This window comes from Corella eumyota, chromosome 2 (genome assembly GCF_963082875.1).
Source record: "Corella eumyota chromosome 2, kaCorEumy4.1, whole genome shotgun sequence".
In the NCBI taxonomy this organism is placed as follows: domain Eukaryota; kingdom Metazoa; phylum Chordata; class Ascidiacea; order Phlebobranchia; family Corellidae; genus Corella; species Corella eumyota.
The window spans coordinates 12,423,203-12,436,632 of record NC_137491.1 but is presented as its reverse complement, the minus strand read 5'-3'; the positions used below and the strand labels follow the sequence as shown (position 1 = coordinate 12,436,632).

Genomic DNA, 13,430 nt, shown 5'->3' with positions numbered 1-13,430 from the left:
GCGTAGTTGATAATGTACATAAGTGTATGTATGTCCAATTTATATATCTTTAATAAAATTAAAAACTGTCTCTATATTGCGAAGGTAAATTATCACACGTAAATGTTAGTTGGTAGTTGCTATCATATTTTGACAATTAAAATACAGCTCGAACTGTGAGAAATCGACTAGTATTAAGTTTTAAAAGCATATTTTTTATGTGTATGCTATAGCAATCATAAAATATTCAGATTAACACAAAATAAAATCAGCTGAAATTTCTACCAATTGTGTGATCAAATGGAGGTCCAGTATTGCCACTGGAGGCAGGATTGTTTCTTAACCAATCAATATTATCCTGATTGGAGTTGATATATCCACACAAACCCTTCTCAAAGTCACAATGACCAGGTTTTGGACAGTTTTGAGGTAATAAGATGACATCGTCTATTGCCATAGAACCAGTACTTGAATCACCTAAAAAAATGTTTTAATAAAAAAAATTTCTAAAATAAAATTAGGCTAAATAAAGTTTTAAAATAATATTATAAAAGTTAAATTTAACAACCCATTTTAGCTATCACATTTATCTCATTTTAAAACTTCCCAAATACAAATAAAAAAACACACAAATATATTGTTTTAATAATCTACAAAAACTAAAATTAGACTTGATTGTTAAAATAAAGCTACAAGTAAAGGGTTTCAATTATTTTTTGAATGTATTAAAAAAATTAAGCTACCTCTTGTGGCTTGAAATACTGCTTGCCATTCAAGTGAAGTTGGCATCATTTCCGCATAACCAACTCTCCATGTGTCATCTATACCAGTGTCTTCACTCCAAGCTGGTATTTCTTGATATAAACTGGTGTTGTTTCCAATACTTTGAAGAACTTGCAGCTTGTTTGTACCCAACATGTTATACCAGAAAGTCAAGCAATTTCCACCTAAAATAAAACACATTTTTTTCTTCAAGTTGTTAAATTAAATATAAACTAAAATGTATGTTGCTATGTTGTTAAAAAATTAACTCTATAGAACAACCCTATAATAAAAGCATTGCATTTTAACTTCTAATAAAAAAAACTACATTTCAAAAGAAAAAGCACAAAACTAGAAATACCTTGTAGAGTGCATTTCAAAAGTACAAAAACATTTAACAAAAAAAATTAAACTAAAATAATCCGCATAAAGCTTTTCTCTTTAACTACTAAGTAGCAAAGGTAAAAGTATAAAAAATACCAACTTCCTAATTTAAATAAATTACAACATCTCACATACCCAAACAATTCCCCCAGTAGCCTTGATAGGTTGATGTAGTAGAGCACCAGGGCTGAGAATGGTCGATATAAATACAAGTATGATACTCTATTCCTTTATAAGTGAAAGGAAATTGGCAGCTGTTACCATTCCCATTTCCCCCAGTTGTCCAAACTATTCCTGACTCTTCACAGTTGATGTATTCTCCGTTGTAAACTGGTGTAACGGCACACCACAGTTGATCATGATCCACCATTGTACAATCGTAATATGTCACACCCTACACAAAATTGTATATCTTTTTTAAAACATACCAACATAAAATAATTTAATACATACTAACTTTTTTAAAAAATAATTAAAATATTTATTTTGGTACTAGATTTTTGACAAAAATATAGTAACTTTAAAATTCGTAAATAGAGATTTTTCCTATCTTAAAAAATAATACCTCTAAATTAAACACTTCTTATAGTTTAACTAAATAATGAATACCAAAATACAACATCATAAAAATATTGACATACATTGTATTCAAAAGGAAACACACATGCAGCCCTCTGTGCAGTAAGATAAACAGAAGACAGCAACCTTGATGTTTGACCTGGTTGAGCTTCTCGAGGATTGGCAGACATATAATAACCAGTTGATCCAGTGGTGTGGTCTGTGTTTGGACCAGTGCCTAAGCCTGGATCACCTAAATTAAATACAACATTTTGACCCTAAGTTTAAATATTAAAAATGTTTAGAAATGCAATGTTACAATTCCTTCACCATATACAAAATAAAATTAAAATTTAACAGAATGTAATTAAATTGGTTCGATATTACCTTAAAATTTTTTTAAAATTGACGACTGTAAAATAAGAGAAAATTTACAAGGATATTCTATTTAACAATTTCTGGTAAAACTTTAACAATTTATATACCTTGTGTTGTTCGCTTCCAATCATATTCATTATTCCAATCATTAAACCAATTGCAAGTAGTTTGTTCAAAATCACAAAAAGTTTCAATTTCCGGACAAAATCCATCTGTAAACGTGACATCATCAACAGATACATCACCACTCCAACCAGTATCCCGAGTCACAACAAAAGCAAGACTGAAAGGTGCTGTGACACTTGACACATGAACTCGACCTGGCACCCACACATTTTCGTCACCACCCGTGTTTGACCAAACCTTAAAATTTAACAAAATCTAAATTAGGCTAGTTTGTAACAAGAAAATGATATTTCTAGTAAAAAGTAATTTATTCTCTTACTTGAAAAGTCTAAAAAATTTTATTAAAATAAAAACACCCCAAAATAAAAAAAAATTTATACGTTAGTCTTGCTATCGTCTTCTGACAAAACAGAAACTTCCAAACTGCCCACATTTGCACCATACATGTGATAAAAGAATGTCATACATATTCCATTAGCAGCAGTGGGTGGATAAAATCGGTTAAGTTTTAATGTGCTAGTAGATAAATCTGTTGCTCTTGATGCATCAGCATGCATGTAATAACCTAAAATTCACCATAACAAATTAATTACACGAAGTTGTTTTATTTTTATGAATAATTTAATTAAATAAATCAAAACACCAAAACACTTGTTCAATGTGATTTAGAAAAGAGTGTAGCAATAAATATCACCATTTGTAATCAAAACACTTGTAAGCCAGGTAACTTTATGCTTTAAGTAACTTATTGGCATCACAACATAAAGTCTTAGGTTTGATTTTAAAATAATCATGACCTTGAAACCTTAAGTTAGTCAGCAATGAACCGGTTAAAAATATACACTATTATGTTAATGATCTACAACCAAAAAATTCCAGCTGGAGTAGGTCAAAGTAATAACAATTTTGTAACAAATGAAATGTTTGTCAAATGATGCAAAAAAAAATCAAAAAGGGTACATGCCTGTCTCAGCAATTGTAGTAATTACAGCAGCTCCATTGTTCTTTGGTTTATGTGCGCAGTCAAACCAAGGTGGAAGATCGTTTGTATCCCGAACTTTTTGGGTAACCATTGTCCAACCATCACGCGGTTCTAAAATAATTTACATAATTTCAAAAATTGTAACGTTTACAATATTTATTTTATAAATTTATTAGGTATTTTCAATTAAAAAAATATCAAAACAAGCCTTGTGTAAGAAATTTATTTTCGTAAAAACATATAAATTCTCATAACATTCAAGTATGCAATGAACATACATTTAATTCTGTATTCAAGTTGGTTTTTATTTTAAATTTAAAAAAATGTTAACATCACAATATTTACGTATATCCCTAATAGGACAATCCACACCACCAGCTCCAAGACTTTCCATAAACTCAACCTGACTGTCCGTAAATAAAGATCCCATTGTTGCATCCCTAATTCCCATCACTATGATAGATTCGTATTCAACTTTGTTGTCAAGATAATCTATTAATGCATCAACCTAAACCAAATAAATAAACTGGTAATATTTTTAATTATAGTTATAAACGATATTAAATTTATGCAATGTAATTCATAAATACAATTAACTTTATATAAATATATGTATGTCTGTATGACAAATTTATGAGCCATTAAAAATATAAAAAAACATTTGTGGTGCGCAAGAATCGCAACAATGTATATTAGCTGAAACAATATTATTTCAAAATAAAAATTAAAATGCAGCTTTAGAGTAGGTAATTGACTAATAATTATACGAGAACCAATATTTTTTACAAAAAAACACATGAATTGATGCATTTTTAAACTATTCCATACCTATTGTTTTTAACTACAAAATATCTTAGATATAAATTACAAAAACCTTAAAAATCATGAAAATTGTATTACAACCATTTACCCCAGGTTGATTGTTCCAAGTATCGAATATAGTAAGTGTTATTGCCTTTGTTACAGGATCAATAACTACAACATTATGTCCTCTTTGTAGAGTGCCATAATCCACGCTGTTCACTTCAAGAATACAAAAATTGCCATCCTCATAACCAGCAGATTCAGTGTGAATATGATAAATACCTGCCATTAAAACAAAAAAATTTATAAGAATGTTTTTAATTATTTTGCACCAACACTGATTTAAAAACTAAAATTAAAGTTTAAACATAAATTTACTTCAATAAAATTTTTAAAAAACCATTTAAAATGTAACAGAGATTAATGTTTTATAATTAGTAACAAAAAAGAATAATCCTTTTTTTATTTAACATTTAATTATATTGTTGAAAAAAATTAAATATTAAAAAATAGAAGCTGGTATTACTGATAATTAAGGTTTAGTTTTTACGTAAAATGAAAATTTAAATTAAAAAATTTATTGTCATTAACTACTTACCATCGCCTCCGGTGGTGTGATCAAAACCAGGTCCCTTTCCAGTATTTGTTCCATCTGACAAAGTTCCGGTCTGTCGCACCCAAATATCCCGATCTTCATTTATCCAATCACAAACTCCAATTTCAAATGAGCAACTTTCAGGAAGTTGGGAAAACAAGGGTGGTGCAAATGTAGTAGCCGGAGCAGCAGATGTGAGTATTTGACCTTTAAAATATTTTTATTAAAAATTGAATAAAAAATTATTTTACACTTAAATTAAAAACAATAAGATATTTCTGTAAACCAACAAATAAATAAAAAAAATAAAAAATCTTTAAAATTTAATAAAACATCATAAACTGACAACTCACCATTACAGTTGGCACCAAAATCAACAGAAATATCATCCAAAGCGATATCAGATGAATCATCAGTTCTACCCTTCTTTACTTCAAATATTACTCTGTAACTAACTGGGTAAACCAAATCTAATGCCATTAATTTCCAGTTATTTCCTTGGTTGACATTTGTAGCTGTTAACAAGAAAAGTTTCGTAGTAAACCAGATAAACAAAAAAGTAAAATCAATTACAATTTTAGTGATAGTCTAAAAGGTATTGAAGCTCTTTGCAAATTTTAAAATTTTCTCAAAAAATTTGGGATTTGCACAAGGCTGTTATCACTAGCAATGTGATATGCATACATATACAATTTGTATAAAAAATATGTTTAAGTTTTGCACATTAAGGTATAATTTACATTTTTTCCCCATTTTGCCAGTATAGTTTTATTTTATGTTTAATTAAGTGATTTAGATGAAAACTTACTACAGTTTAATAAACTTTTTATAACTAAAGTTTGTTTATATCCATAACTCGATTATTTTTGAAATCATTTAATACATTTAAACTTATTTGTTTAGTAAATTTGTCGTAACACAAAAATCAGTTAAATAAATTAAAGTGCATGCTATTAAAAAAACCTGACAAACTGTAAACTTCTGATTTTATTATATTGCAATCATTAACTTACACCATATTGTTTTTGTTCCAAATTCAGTTTCAGTTATAACACTCAAGACATTGGAAGCTTGGCCTTGCATGTGATAATAAAATCTTAAACAAGATCCAACTGTGCTGTCAAACCTTTTAAAAAATTTAAATTATTAAAAATGGACTTTATAAAAATAAATCAAATAAAACCAAATAAAAATCAAAAAGATAATTACTAAAGTTTAAAATATGGCTCTAACTAAAAAAAGGGCAAAAATAACAAAATTTAAAAAATTAGATATTGAATCTTAAAATACAAAAATTAAATTTCAACATACAGTTCAGATTTGAGCCAAGCTTTTTCATCGACCAAATTAACAACGTTGGTTTCCACAAATATGTAGTGACCTTCAGCAGTTCCAAGTGTGTGGTCAAAGTTTGGTCCAGTTAAGGTTCCAGGTGTGGATCCACTTGATCTCAACCAGTCATAATCATCAACTTAAAATAAGACAAAGTTTATGTCTTTTTATTACTACGTTGATTAATTTTTAATGTTAAAAATTAAAATAGACCACACAATCTATATACTATGGAGTTAAAATAATTGTTTTATATATACCAATAAATAAAATATATGCATGCCAAGTTACAAGATGAAAAAAAAAACATTTGCGGTGCTTGGGAAAATTATCACAGACAAATATTAGTTGGGGGTAGTAATTATATTATGACAAATAAAACGCTCCCAAAGCAATTAACTAGTTGATTAAAATAACAAAATAATAGTTCACCAATATTTTCAAATTGATTAAAAATTTATTTTCTACCTCCTTCAACGTTAAACCATCCACAGTGATCAGTTTCAAAATCACAACTTCCTCGTCGAGGACAGGAGCCAGGGTTGATGGAAAGATCATCAATTGCAATCGAGTAAGAGTCACTGGCGGTAGAAGTAATGGATTCAATAATCAAAGAAAATGATTTGCTACTTGCTACTGTAACTCTTCCAAACTCCCAGAAAGGCCCCTATACAAAAAAATATAAAAAATCTGTAACAATAATTAAATAACAATATTTTTAAAATTAAAAAAAAAACTGCCACCTTTTTATTAACCAAGTAACATACTTTGGTATATGAACTTCATATAAAAATAACACCCAAATTAAAATTTGAACAAAAATTTTTTGGACCAAATAAGAATTACAGCTAAGGTACCTGATTTCCACTAGCTGACCAAATTGTTGGTGTTGAAATTGAGTCGTCATATTGCATCTTAATATTAAGTGTACCAGGAGCATGTTCATCAGGACCATACATGTAATACCAGAATTGAAAGCAGTCTGAATCTGTTTGTGGGTATTCATGGGTGATAAGGCGAGTGGTAATACCTAATAAAAAGATAAATTTTAATATTTAAGGCAACAACAAAAACCTTTTTTGTTATTTGTTAAAAATTGTAATATTAATTTAAGTAATATTAAAAATTTTAACACTCTTTACATTTAAACCTAAACTTGATGCCATTTTTGGAGTAATGTAATACACCTTTAAGATAAGCACTAACAGTAAAGCTAAAATAATATACATGTTAATGTCTAGCCAATCACTAAATTAATAACATCCAAACCCTTCAAAGTCAACACAAGACTTTGTTACAAACAATATAATATATTGAACAAATGATAAACTACATTAAGCTTTATGTGTACAAAGCCTTTAACTGAAAAAAATTTGCTTTTTAAGTAACGTAAATGTTTAGTACATATAGTATATTTTTACCAAAAAAACTATACATAAGAAAAAACACATTGATTTCTGCATTATATTAGTCAAAATTATAAAAAAAACTCACACCAAATTCTAAAATGCACTAAAAAAGTCACTCCTTCAGGATATTTTCAAATTTAAAAAAACAAAAAAACTATCGAGTTTTAGAAACAAAAAAACTGTTCCCACAATAAAGTCTTGTAAAATAACACTCTTACAACAATTACCTGGTGTGTTAAATTTATAGGCATCATTGAACAAGTAATAACCAGATGTGGTGCCTCTAGTATGGTCAACGGGAGGTCTGTAGTCTCCTGCATCTTTTGCAATAATTCTGTTCCAATTAAAATCAGCTGTTGGGTCATCTGACCACTTACATTTGTTTGTTTCAAAGTTGCACTCGTTTTGAGGCTCGATGCAATCACCTTTAAAATTGTTAATTTAAAAAATATTTAATAAATAGTGTATAGTAAGTAATGATGTACCAATTAAAAATCAGTGGTTAAAAACAACTTTAAACCTTTAATTTAAAATCTACTGAATATTGACTCATTACAAGTATTGGGCATATAATATCCCTTTATACGCTACACGCTATTAAATACAATATCACTTAAATCTAATATTATAAATTAGATTATCTATTAAAACATTATTGTTAAGTATATATAGATAATAAATTAAGTAGAAAGATTTTAAATAAGTTTACCACTAGTGAGTTGAATATCATCAATGGCAATGTCTCCATTATATCCATCTCTGTTTGCTAAAAATCGAAGTTGCCATTCATAATAAGTTGACCAATCATGTATCTGTGCTTTTCTCCATCTAAAAAAATAACACAAATTATAATATGCTAAGAAAAAAATTGTTTTTAAACTAAAATATGTGTGATAAATGTAGGTACTCTAGAAGGCATTTAAGAAAAACAAAATTTACATCTCTTTCTAGTAAAATATAGAAACTTTTACCCACATACTTGTTTTAGTCCTCTATTATTTTTTTATATAACTAAAAACCATTTATTCTATTTACAATTGAACAAAAATCACAGGCAAGGAAATGCTATTTTATTGACAATAGGGCAATTTGATTAATTTCTTATTAAACCTTCTCTAGAAAATATTTTTTAATTTTTGAAAAATGGTGGACCTAAATCAGTAAAATGTCATTTTAATAATTTTGGTTTTCAAAGATAATGTTCGTTTGGTCAAATGTTGGCAATTTTATAGGCGGATACCAGTATTTAAATGGGTAAAAAGAACTAACTTATTTCCCTGTGTTCCTTCAATATACCATAAAGGTTGCCATTCGTCATTCCCTCCATCATCATATCCATGTTTGAATAGTGATAATTCTAAAGACCCAATACTCTCACCATAGATGTAATACCTGAAAAATTAAATTATTTTTTATGAGTTTAGTTATTTATTTTCTTAGAATTTAATAAAATTATTTTTTTATCCACTGCATTGTTTTATCTGCCAGTTGTTTATTTAATATTTGTAATCAAACAACATTGCAATTGAAACTTATAAAGCTTTCGTCATTTTTAAATGTTGTTATCTAGTATTGTTAATTGTCTTACCATTACTTGGATAAATAATAAATCTATTTGAAATTTTAAACAAAGACAAATTACATACAATTAAAAGGTTCATACAGTTTTAACCTACCAGAAAGTAATGCACATTCCATTACTGGGCATTGGAGGTTGCTTCATTGTAATAAGAATAGCTTGTCTATTTTGGGGTAATCTGTTTGCAGCTTCAATAAACATGTAGTGCCCACTTTCACCTTGACACATTTATACAGTTATTAGGCAATATTTATTCAGATTACTAATTAAATTCTATTTACAAATGTAATGCTATATAAAACAAAGTACATGGTTATTTAAATAAATAGTTTAAGTAAATTACCCAAAAAAATAACAGTTTTTTTTTTAATTTACTAAAAAAAATATCTGAAACTACTTTTAAAGGCTGTATCTAAGATTACAAAAAAAAATACCTAAAGTATGATCAAATGCAGGGCCGACAGGAATAAAAAAATCTGCGTTTCCAGCTTTCTTCTCCCAATCAAAGTCATCATGTTGATAATTAAACCAACCACATTCTCCTGAACTTGGTTCAAAATCACAGTTAAGCTAGAAAAATATTGCATGTAAAAAATTTATATCCAATTAGCAATAATCCACGAACGTTTTTATAACTAGATTTTTTTAATAATACGCAAACCGAACCTTGTTATAATAAGGTGGAATGTCATCAGGGTGACAATATTCAAAAGTGACTTCATCAACTGCCAAATCATTACAATCAAATCCTCTAAAGCATGGCATTCCCACAATACTAACATGCCAAGGAAAGTCCCAATCACCTTAAAGATTTACATATATTTTACATTAGCAATAAAAGAAAAATTAAAAATATGAAAATAATTTAAATATTTGTTATTCTTAAACATACAAATACTTATGACAAATCCAAAACAATATAACCACAAAATTTTGATATTAGAAAACTTTAAAACCAACCTAAAGCTGCCTTGCCAGGCATCCATTTATCTTCTTGGTTTGAGATTTTAATGAATGGAACTTGAAAGTCCCGAGCTAAATCAGGTCTGAACTTACCAACCTAATATAATAAGTAGTTTAAAAAAGCTATTGAAAAAAAGTTTTAAAATAATTTTTATTTTTAAAATTTAAGAAGTTTAATTTTAATTTAAATATCTTGGCTTTAATATAAAAAAGTTAACAAATTAAAAAATGATTACCTGAACCATTGTTATGCCAGAATGTTGAGTGCCACCTTGGTAATACATAAAATTCATGGTACAACTTATACTACTTTTACCAAATGGTGGACTTCTGAGGTCTGCATATGCAAGAAAAGTGCTCTGGGTGGCATCAGCATGCATAAAACTATAAAGTTAAATTATACTTATATATTTAAACCTGAATTTTGCCTAGTTTAAATTAAAAATTGCCACATAGTTGTAACATCAAATTTAAAAAAAAAATTTTTTAAAAAATTTCGATTAGCCTTTTTAATAAAATCAGGAAACTTTTCCTAAAAAAAGTTTAAGTAAGAGGTCAAAATACATGTTTTTAACAGAAAAATGCTACCTAACATTTAGAACACAAAATTTAAAAACTTGTGACTGTTTTACTGATATTTAAATATTTCTAATTAACATTTTTTAAAATAACATTAACCAAGCTAAATTTAGTAATTTTATAAGTAAATAAAATTACCTATAAATTTATTTAAATCAGTAAAACTTTTTCAAAACTTACAATCCATTAGGATTCAAACTTCCATCTGTTTGAGGTCCAAGTGGGTCAAGAACAATTGTGACATTATCTCGATTCCACTTGTAATGTCCTGAACTTAAATCTCTCCATCCACACTCAGTAGTTTCAAAATCACAAACACCGCAATACATCTGCTCATCTGAACCATCTGTGCATTGTTCTTTAAAGTCACACCTGAAAAAGGAAGTGTTAAAATACAATATGAACAAAAATTTTGTTTTTCTGTAACTTTATCCTTGATGTGGTTAAGCTGACTTCACAGGCTAAATACAGGGTGTGTTATCGCAATCCAGTATTAAGTTGCTATTGGCAGTTTTTTAAATTAGTGAGCAGTTTGCCAGATAATTAATAAGCGGATTAGTTTATGGGAATTGTCAAAGCCATTTAAAGTGCCTTACTTAATAATAGCTACAACATGAAGACAGTAAGGATCAAACCAATGACCTCAAATTGTAAGGCCAAGTGTTTTAAAGACAACACCTCCCTTTTAATATTTTTTAGCATCCATGATTAAGCCACAAAAAAATTACCAGTTTATTTATTTGGCAATTATAATCAATAAAATTCCTAATAAAAAAAATTAAGTGTTTTTACTGATCCAGTTTGATATAATATAACAATAGTTTGTGACAAAGTCTGTCTATTTTTACTTAGCAGCTTTAAAATATGCTAGCATAATAAATTAACCCGAACATCTTAAATCATAAGTATCTATTGTGTGTTACCACAAAGCATTACAGTTTTAATTAAAAAATGATACAAATTTGTAAACTTACAGTCCAGATTCATCAATACATGTTCGGTCATCACAAACAAATTCATCACCTTGACATGGACTTGGGGTTGGAACTGGGGTGGTTCCTGAAAATTAAAAAAATTAATTTTAATAATTTTATCATATAGAAGTACATTATAAGCTATCAAAACACCTATAGTGCAACTTAAAGCAGAATAACAATACTGAATTAGAGCACATCCAGTTTAATACAACTTCAGTATTTAACATGATCATGTTATTAGTCACCTGGAGGTAAAAACTGATTATCAGCCATCTTGCAACCACCTCGGAACACAACATCATCAATTGTTATGTCCCCAAAATTTTGACCTCCAACTTTTCCTTCGATTATAATTTGGAAAGGGGTGCTGAACAAATCGTTTAGTTGAAAAGCATACCTAAAAACAATTTTTGGGTTTAAACGATTTGCAATTTTTTCAAAGTTCATATGCATCTAAACAAAGCTTTTAAACACACTTTATTCTAAAAAAGTTAATGGTTTAAAACTTGTTTTATAGTGGTTTAAGTAAATCAAAAAATTTTTTTTAATTTTGTCATAATTCTGTTACAAAAAGAAAATTTATTTCTCTTACAAAAAAAAAGGAAAAAATTTACATAATAATAAAAACATATATATACAGATTTTTGCTTTACCTTGTAAAGTATTCGTTAGTTTCAGCAGATCTTTGCCACATCAAAGTCATTGGTCCACCATCAGTTGTTCTTGAATATATAAACAAACCTCCACCTTCTGTTTGAGTTGTCATGTGAACGTAGAAGTATATGTTACAGCCAAATATACCTTTTGTGGGATTGAAAATCACACTTTCCAGGTAGGCATTGTCACCTTAAAGATAAAAAATTGCCAGTTTTATTTTTGTTAAGTTATCAACTGTAGTATTTATTTTATGAATTTATAAATTAGCTTTATAACTAAATAATTTTTAATTTATTTACAACATTAGTTTTTTTATCTAATTTTTTAGGACTTTAAATTCAAATGATAAAGTGATTAAACAAAACAAAAAAAAATGTTATCACAATATTTTAAACTAACAGTAATTGTTAAAGTTGAAATGGTTTTTGATATATACTATATTATAGGTACAAATAAAGACCATGATATAGTTACCACATACCCTTAAAGTTGGGTCGTTTGGTTGTGAGAGTAAGATAGGATCCAGTAACAGAGTTAGTTGTGTGATCTCGATTAGGTGTTGTTTCTCCGGTTATTAGGTTATTGTTTACCTCTGCTCTTTGTAAAACCCAATCCACGCTGTCCACATACTTTACAATATAAAATTAAGATTTTAAGTAATGATCATAAACAATTTAAATTGAATTTTGCAAAAAAACTAATCATGTAGTGTTGATATATTTTTAATTCCTTAAGAATTATGTAAATTTTATGTTCTTCAGTCAAACTGTAAATTGTAAACTTAGTTTACCAAACTAAATAGTTTACATAAAATAAAATATTAGTTTTTTTTTGTAAAGGAAAGACCAACTAACAGTACAGTATTATTATAGGATAACTTGTATCATTTTAGCCTAGCCTTTTTTACATTCTGCCTAATAATGCCATACATTTACACTGTAAATTAGTTATAAAGGTTTTACAAATAAAATCCTAATACTTACATTTTTCTATTGGTCTCCTAAGTTATTTAAAAGTTAAAAAATTAAAACACACAAGAAATTAGAAACATACTTGAGGTTGTGTGAAGCTGCATATAGTTTGATCCTCAAAGCTACATCGAATCCAATCATCACAATTTTGTTCATCTGACCAATCTCCACAATCATCAGTAAAATCACATAACTATAACATAGAGAAATTCTTCAAAATTTTAAAGAATAACAAATATTTGATGCAAAAAAGTATTTATATCTACTAATAATTTTATTTACACTCTTTTTATAAACTAAAACTAAATATCTCATGATGTTAAGCAAGTGTTTTAACCACTACACCAAAATGCTTTTAAGCTTATTTTGTTTAAATTACTACAAATTAACACAAA

At 27.9% G+C, this 13,430-nt stretch overlaps 1 protein-coding gene across 1 annotated transcript in view; it reads right to left on the bottom strand.

Annotated features, from left to right (window-relative positions):
* Positions 1 to 13,430, bottom strand: part of LOC145742425 (MAM and LDL-receptor class A domain-containing protein 2-like) — a 99,600-nt gene that overhangs the window by 26,203 nt on the left and 59,967 nt on the right. The window contains exons 137-165 of the mRNA XM_082560203.1: positions 13,118 to 13,228; positions 12,546 to 12,693; positions 12,061 to 12,253; positions 11,653 to 11,804; positions 11,405 to 11,489; positions 10,611 to 10,850; positions 10,088 to 10,235; positions 9,849 to 9,948; positions 9,555 to 9,691; positions 9,323 to 9,458; positions 8,986 to 9,106; positions 8,579 to 8,701; positions 8,019 to 8,137; positions 7,537 to 7,734; positions 6,758 to 6,930; positions 6,369 to 6,567; positions 5,880 to 6,039; positions 5,582 to 5,694; positions 4,922 to 5,083; positions 4,572 to 4,775; positions 4,080 to 4,255; positions 3,515 to 3,677; positions 3,152 to 3,280; positions 2,568 to 2,752; positions 2,169 to 2,424; positions 1,767 to 1,936; positions 1,261 to 1,519; positions 723 to 926; positions 265 to 456 (exon numbers count right to left, since the gene is read on the bottom strand). Coding sequence (XP_082416329.1) covers positions 265 to 456; positions 723 to 926; positions 1,261 to 1,519; positions 1,767 to 1,936; positions 2,169 to 2,424; positions 2,568 to 2,752; positions 3,152 to 3,280; positions 3,515 to 3,677; positions 4,080 to 4,255; positions 4,572 to 4,775; positions 4,922 to 5,083; positions 5,582 to 5,694; positions 5,880 to 6,039; positions 6,369 to 6,567; positions 6,758 to 6,930; positions 7,537 to 7,734; positions 8,019 to 8,137; positions 8,579 to 8,701; positions 8,986 to 9,106; positions 9,323 to 9,458; positions 9,555 to 9,691; positions 9,849 to 9,948; positions 10,088 to 10,235; positions 10,611 to 10,850; positions 11,405 to 11,489; positions 11,653 to 11,804; positions 12,061 to 12,253; positions 12,546 to 12,693; positions 13,118 to 13,228 — 4,756 coding nt within the window. The remainder of the gene's footprint in view (positions 1 to 264; positions 457 to 722; positions 927 to 1,260; positions 1,520 to 1,766; positions 1,937 to 2,168; positions 2,425 to 2,567; positions 2,753 to 3,151; positions 3,281 to 3,514; positions 3,678 to 4,079; positions 4,256 to 4,571; positions 4,776 to 4,921; positions 5,084 to 5,581; positions 5,695 to 5,879; positions 6,040 to 6,368; positions 6,568 to 6,757; positions 6,931 to 7,536; positions 7,735 to 8,018; positions 8,138 to 8,578; positions 8,702 to 8,985; positions 9,107 to 9,322; positions 9,459 to 9,554; positions 9,692 to 9,848; positions 9,949 to 10,087; positions 10,236 to 10,610; positions 10,851 to 11,404; positions 11,490 to 11,652; positions 11,805 to 12,060; positions 12,254 to 12,545; positions 12,694 to 13,117; positions 13,229 to 13,430) is intronic.